The sequence below is a fragment of the Gracilinanus agilis genome, unplaced genomic scaffold (genome assembly GCF_016433145.1).
Source record: "Gracilinanus agilis isolate LMUSP501 unplaced genomic scaffold, AgileGrace unplaced_scaffold52262, whole genome shotgun sequence".
Taxonomy (NCBI): domain Eukaryota; kingdom Metazoa; phylum Chordata; class Mammalia; order Didelphimorphia; family Didelphidae; genus Gracilinanus; species Gracilinanus agilis.
The window spans coordinates 1-7,961 of NW_025387202.1; the positions used below are offsets into that span (position 1 = coordinate 1).

The following is a 7,961-nucleotide window of genomic DNA, read 5'->3' on the forward strand; positions in this document are numbered from 1 at the left end:
GGGATGTGGACTCGAAACTACCACACCAATGCAACTACCAACAATTTGGAAATTGGTCTTGATCAAGGACACATGACAAAACTAGTGGAAATGCGCATGGGTAGGATGGGTGCGGGGGGGGGGGGTTGAAGGGGAAAGGAGGAGCATGAATCATGTAACCATGTTAAAAATGAATATTAATAAATGTTTAAAAAAGGTTTTATACAAACAAAAACAATGCAATCAAAATTAGACAGGAAATAACAAATTGGGAAAAAATGTTTATAACAAAAATCTCTGACAAAGGTCTAATTACTCAAAGTTATAAGGAGCTAAATCAATTGCATAAAAAAGCAAGCCATTCCCCAATTGATAAATGGGTAAGGGACATGAATAGGCAATTTTCAGATAAAGAAATCAAAACCATTAATAAGCACATGAAAAAGTTTTCTAAATCTCTTATAATTAGAGAAATTCAAATCAAAATAATTCTGAGGTACCACCTCACACCTAGCTGGTTGGCTAACATGACGACAAAGGAAAGTAATAAATATTGAAGGAGATGTGGCAAAATTTGGACATTAATGCATTGCTGGTGGAGTTGTGAATTGATCTAACCATTCTGGATGGCAATTTGGAACTATGTCCAAAGGGCATTAAAAAACTGTCTGGGATGGTCTCGGAGCAGCCTCCCCTGAAATCTACTGTTTGAATCCAAGATGGAGGCAACCCTGGAGCAGCACCTGGAAGACACGATGAAGAACCAGTCCATCATGGGTGTTCTGTGCATGGACTTGCGCCGTGGAACCCTGTCTAATGAACATGCTGAAGTGATCTCTGTCCTAGCCCAGCAAGCAGCTAAACTAACCTCTGATCCAACAGATATCCCTATAGTCTGTCTAGAGTCAGACAACAGGAATATAATGATCCAGAAACGAGATGGCATCACAGTGGCAGTACACAAAATGGCATCTCGACCTCTCAGACCTATTCTCCAAACAAGTGTAGAACTCAGACCAATCTTTCCATCTCATTTTACTATATTGCTACATGATGAAGTGCCAGTACTTAGGCCATCCATTAAATATAAGTTGAGGGGGAAATGATTGGGGATGTAGACTCTAAACAATCACCCTAATGCAAAAATTAATAATATGGAAATAGGTCTTGATCAATGACATATGTAAAACCCAGTGGAATTGTGCATTGGCTATGGGAAGGGGGTGGGAGGAGGGGAGGAAAAGAACATGAATCATGTAACCATGGAAAAATATCCTAAATTAATGAATTAAATAAAAGTTTTCATATAAAAAATAAGGAAGGAAATTATATCTTGTTAAAAGGTACTACAAACAATGAAGTAATATCAGTATTAAACATATATGTATCAAATGTATAGCCTCTAAGTTTTTAAAGGAGAGATTAAAAGAACTTCAGGAAAAAGAGTCAGTAAAACTATATTAGTGGATAACCTCAACTTCCCCCTTTCAGATCTAGATAAATCAAAGAAAAAAATAAATAAGAAAGAAGTAAAAGAAGTGAAAAAAATCTTGGAAAAGTTAGAACTAATTAATAGATCTCTGGAGAGAACTGAGTGGAAATAGAAAGGAATATGCCTTCTTTTCAGAGTACATGGCTCCTACACAAAAACTGACCGTATATTAGGGCATAAAAACTTCACAACCAAATGCAGAAAAGGAGAAATAATATGTAATAATAAATGCATCACTTTCAGATAATAACATAATAAAAACTAAAGTCAATTCAGCTCCATGGAAAAATAAATAAAAAATTAATTGGAGACTAGATAATCTAATGCTAAAAATAAGATAGGTCAAAGAACAAATTATAGGAATAATCAATAATTCTATTAATGAGAAAAAATAAAATTCATCTGGAATAACAAAAGGTCAAGAGTATCCATTGTATGGCAGTTTTTACTTTTTACCGCTCATTTTTAACTTCACAAATAAATGATAACAAAACCTAAAAAAAATATTGAAGGAACAAAAAAAATGTGATTGAAGGAGGCCTAGTAGTATCAAATTTCAAACTGTACTATAAAGCAGCAATTATGAAAACAATCTGGCATTGGCTTAGAAACAGGATGGTACATCAATGTAGTAGATTAGATACACAATGTATAGTGGTAAACAACCTTCACAACCTTGTGTTTGATAAACCCAAAGATCCCAGCTTTTGGAATAAGAATCACTCTTTACAAAAACTATTGTGAAAACAGTATAGCAGAAGCTAGATATTAGAACAATATCTCATTTCCTATTCCAAGATAAGGTCAAAATGGATATATGATTTAGATATAAAGACTGATACTATAAGAATTTAAATTTAGGTTTTATGCTAAATACAAGAGTTCTAAAGTAATACTGTGATCGCTGATTTAAAAATATTACAGCTTAAGTCAAAATTACTGTTAGCAGCTTTATTTACAAAGAGGTGGAAAGAGTGAAAGTGGGAAAATGTAGATAGAAAGAAAGTACTGCCTAGCTACAAATACCCTAAATTTAATCCTAATGTCTTCAGACTGTTGATGTGAATTCGAAAGTGAATCTCACCAGAATCCAAAGTCCTAAATAGGAAGCCAAAATCCGAAGAACCAGGAGATGCTGAAGAATACCTTCAGTGCACATGAGGCTAAGACTGCCAAGAATCTCACCAGAACTCACGCTGAAGGGAGTGTCCCACCAAAGTGCCAATAAGCAGAGAGAGTCTCCTCACTGAAGACCCAAGGAAGGAAACACTCCACTCACCACCGCAAGTCAATGCAGATACAGGGAAAGAGTCTCCTCCAGTGAGGTGGTGAGCTGGACTCACCAACACAGAGAATCCCTGAGCTGAATCCCTGAGCTGGCCTTTTAAAGCAGTTTTCTCAACACCAATTCCTGTCACTTTCCCACTTTACAGGAACCAATCACAGTCTTTCAATTTGCCTAGCACTGCCCAGGGAGTGGGCAGTGGCTACTGGAGTTATCACCCACTCTACCACTTTAACAAGTGACACATGAACTTTTACAGTTGGTGACTGGTAAGGTACTAAATAGTGGTACTTAAGTTTTGTTTTTTTTGTTTTTTGTTTTTTGTTTTTTAAACTCTTACCTTCCACCTTAGAATCAATACTGTGTAATGGTTCCAAGGCAGAAGAGTGGTAAGGGTAGGCAATGGGGGTCAAGTGACTTGCCCAGGGTCACACGGCTAGGAAGTGTCTGAGGCCAGATTTGAACCTAGGACCTCCCATCTCTAGGCCTGGTTCTCACTCCACTGAGCTACCCAGCTGCCCCCGGTACTTAAGTTTTTAATTGATTAACTTAAAAGTTGCTGATTTTCTCTTCACAATAACATAACTAAATTAGGGAAACACAGAATAGTTTACCTGGCAGGTCTTTGGAGAAGGGAAGAATTTATGACCAAACAAGAGATAGAGAGTATTATAAGATGTAAAATGAATAAGTTTGATCATATTAAGTAAGGTTTTTGTACAAATAAAACTAATCAAACCAAGATTAGAAGGGAAACAACAAACTGGGAAATTTTTTTTATTATGAATGTCTCTGGTAAATGTCTAATTTCTCAGATTTATAAAGAACTAAGTTACATTTATAAGAATACAAGTCATTCCCCAGTTAGCAAATGGTCAAAGGATATGAACAAGCAATTTTCAGATGAAGAAATCAAAGCCATCAATAATCATATGAAAAAAAATGTTCTAAATTGCTCTTGATTAGAGAAATGCAAATTAAAGCAACACTGAGGTACCACTTCACACCTAGTAGATTGGTCAATGTGGCAGTAAAGGAAACTGGTAAATGCTTGAGGGGATGTGGCAAAATTGGAACACTGATGCATTGTTGATGGAGTTGTGAATTGATCCAATCATTCTGGAGGGTGATTTGGAACTATACCCAAAGGGTAATGCCTCCACTGGGTCTATATCTCCCAAAGACATAATAAAACAGGGGAAAGGGCTTAATTGTACAAAAATATGTATAGATGCTTTTTTTGTGGTGGCAAAGAATTAGAAATTGAGAGGACATCCATCAACTGGAGAATGGCTAAACAAACTGTGGTACATGTTGGTGATGGAATACTACTGTGCTACAAGAAATGATAAGCAAGATAATTTCAGAAAAAGATGGAAACATCTATTGGAACTGATGCAGAGTGAAATAAGCAGAACTTGGAGAACATTGTACACAATAACAGCAATACTGAACGATGATTATCTGGCTACTCTCAGCAATGCAATGATCTGGGGCAATCCTGAAAGATTTATGAGGGAATGCTATCCACTTCCACAGGAAGAACTGTTGGAGTCATCTTTCACATCAGTATATTTTTTATTTATTTTGGGATTTTGGTTATGTATGACTTTTCTCTTACAATAATGACCAAAATGGAAGTGTGTTTTGCAGGCCAATAAATTTTTTTTTATCTTACTAAATAAATACAAAGCCAAAAGAATGAAAAAATAGATAGTTTCTACATTCTAGGTTTTCATAAAAGTGTTCTCTCCTGGTTCTTCTCTAGGGAGTCTGACTACTTCTCAGTTTCTTTTGCTAAATTTTCCTCCATATCATGACCACTAACTGTGGGTGTCTTCTGTTGTGAGGAAGATTACTAAATTATTATTTAGGAAACCTAGCAGGCAGGACTGGAGAATTCTAAATGGAATGGGGAAGCAGGAAGTGTGGCTTCTCTCTCTGAGACAGACTCCATGGTGGTTGGGACAAGTTGTAACTGATCCTAGGAGACCTCTGAGGAAGTGGAGTTTGCACCCAGATTTCCTGATATCCAAAAGGAAGACTGTCATCTAATTGTGGGAGATTTTTGGTAGAGCCTATTAATCCCAATCTGAGTTGCAGGTTAACTTGGACTGGGTTAGCTCCACCCACCTGAAGGAGTACAGATAGTGGTGCTGGAAGAGCTACAACATCACTGGAGTGTGTCAGGACTCTGCTGTGAGGATACCCACTTCAGTCCTGCTATTCTTTGGGCCCTGTCTTGCTTTAGTTCTCAGTTCTGTGTAGATAAGTCCCTCCCCTGACCCTGTGGTTTGCCCATAGTCTGGAAGTATAGAAACCCCTATTCCCATCCTTTAGACCAGTGATTCCCAAAGTGGGCACCACTGCCCACTGGTGGGTGCTGCAGCGATTCAGGGAGGCAGTGATGGCCACAGGTGCATTTGGGATTTCGAATGTTTTAACTTTTTTTGTATTACATTCTATTCTGAGTTCAATAAATAGTTTTATAATTTAAAAGTTCAATGTTTCTAATTTACACCTTTCTTTACTATATTTTACAAAAAAGGTAGTAACATTTATACATATTTCTTTCCTATTAATTGTTATTAAAATTTTTTGTTAAATTTAATTTCCAGAAAAGTAAATTAGGGACTTCCGGTTAAGATGGCGGCAGAGATCTCTCCTGACCGAAGCATACAGGACTCCTCAAGGGGAAATAAAAACGAGTCCAGAAGAACGAAGGAATCCCACAACAGGGAGCAGCATTGAAGGTATGCAGAATCGGGGCATTTCCACGCTATAAAGGGGTGAAACAGCTCTCACTAAAAGGCAAGAGGAAGAAGCACCTCCCCCACCCCCCACACCACACACCTGGCACAACACCAACGCACAAGAGTGAAAACAGGACTGGGGCAACCAGATAATCACTGGCAGCCCCAGGGTTTGTACCTGTGTGCTGCAAGACGAGGGACCCCAAGAGGCTGGGGGGGGCGTGCAAGGACTTTCCCGAGCATCCATGTGGGTGAAGGCACCTCCTCAGACAGGACAAAGGCCTCTAAAACACGGCCTTTCCCAAGCGCTGAAGGCATCGCCTCAGGTGCAAATAAAGATCTCCAGCCCACAGACTTTCCCTAGCTTCTGTGTGGGTGAAGGCAGTGCCCTAAGAGCATCTGCACAGGCAAAGGCAGTGCCCTAGGCGTGAATAACGATCTCCAGCCCAGGCTTGGCCCTCCAGTGAGGACCAGAGCACGGCTGTGGAAGCAGCTCCAAAGACTGCTGAAGGAGCCTCGGGCAGAGGGGCAGACCGGGGTCTACCAGGAGTCCTGACCCCGAGGACAAGGAGACCAGAGCCCCCGGGAGCTTGGAAGGCGCAGGCAGACCCTGAGTGCAAAGACAAAGCTGAAAAGGGGCCGGGCTAACAATGGCAAGCTATAGGGAAGTCTAGAAGAAAAAGACTATCAAGAGAAACTCTGGAACACTCGACAACTTCTACACAGAGAAAATCCAGACAACAGAGGAGGAAAAACAAAAATCCAAACCTCCCCAAAAAAATGAAAACTGGTCACAAGCTATTGAAGAGTTCAAAAATGAAATGCTGAGGAAGATGGAATTAATCTGGCAAGAAAATAACAGTTTAAAAGGCAGATTGGAAAGTGAGATGAGTCAACTGAAGACCAAAAATGACCAGATTGAAAAGGAAAACCAAAAGATTAAAGCCGAAAACCAAAACATTATAGCCGAAAACCAGTCCTTAAAGGCTAGAATCGAACATTTAGAAACCAATGATCTCTCAAGACAACAGGAACAAATAAAACAAAGTCAAAAGACTGATAAAATAGAAGGAAACATGAAATGTCTTAATGAGAAAGTGACAGACCAAGAAAACAGGTCTAGAAGAGACAACTTGAGAATGATTGGTCTTCCAGAAAAGGCAGAAATTAATAGAAACTTGGACTCCATACTTAAAGAAATTATTCAGCAAAATTGCCCTAAAGTTCTACAACAAGAGGGCAATATAGACATTGAAAGGATCCATAGATCACCCTCTACACTGGACCCAGAAAAGCCAACACCCAGAAACATAATAGCGAAATTGAAGAGCTTTCAAGTTAAAGAAAAAATCTTACAAGAAGCCAGAAAGAGACAATTCAAATATCAAGGAGCACCAATAAGGATCACACAGGATCTGGCAGCCTCAATGCTAAAAGACCACGAGGCTTGGAATACAATATTCAGAAAGGCAAGAGAGCTGGGCCTTCAGCCACGAATCAACTACCCATCGAAACTAACCATATACTTTCAGGGGAAAGTATGGGCATTCAACAAAATTGAAGATTTCCAAGTTTTTGCACAAAAGAGACCAGGACTAAATGGAAAGTTTGACACTCAACCACAAATATCAAGAGAAAGATGAAAAGGTAAATAAGAAACAGAGGGAAAAGAAAGAAAACTCATAATCTTTTAAGCTTGACTCTTTAAGGGCATAAATAAGATCTAATTATCTGTATTACTAGGGGGAGAAATGCTATGTATAATTCTCTGTAGTGAACTCTATACACTATTATAATATTCACTATTATAGCAACCAGAAGAATAATTCATAGGGAGAGGACAGGATACTAAATGGTCTAAGAAGACATGGGGGGTGGGAAAGAGGGGGGAATAGTAGGGGACACCAAGAAAAATCTGAGTAAATAAGAAAAATAAGATATTCTATTACACATAAAGAGGGCATGGGAAGGGGAGGGGATAAATAATACCATAAGAAGGAGAGGAAGAGAGCATAATCAAACCTTACTCTCAGTGTAATCAACCCAGAGAAGGAAGAGTAGCTTTATTATCCATCCAGATAAAAAAACTCTATCTAACCCTACTGAGAAAGTCAGAAGGGATAAACCAAAGGGAGCAGGGGAGTGGGGAGGCCAAAAAAGGGAGGGGAGAAGAAGGGGGAGGGAATTCATTTGGTCTTTAAAAAACAAAAAGAAGGGAATAACAAGGGAGGGGGCAGAAAGGAAAGTCAATCAAGGGAGGGGATAAGGGATACCAGCTCAAAGGAAACCACTGGTGTAAAAGAAAATAGTGTAAGAAGAAGGAGTGGGTCTAGGGGAGGATACAAAAATGTCAGTGAATACACAACTGACAATTGTAACTCTGAATGTGAACAGGATGAACTCGCTCATAAAACAGAAGCAAATAGCAGAGTGGATCAGAAACCAAAATCCT

The 7,961-nt window shown here is 39.0% G+C and overlaps 1 protein-coding gene across 1 annotated transcript; it reads left to right on the plus strand.

The window, feature by feature from the left end:
* Window positions 1–698: 698 nt before the first annotated feature.
* On the plus strand, window positions 699–983 carry LOC123255787 (ragulator complex protein LAMTOR5-like; the record flags this gene model as incomplete). Its single annotated transcript, XM_044684520.1, has 1 exon — window positions 699–983. A coding segment is annotated over exon 1 (285 nt), but the record flags the coding sequence as incomplete, so codon positions are not given.
* Window positions 984–7,961: the final 6,978 nt, after the last annotated feature.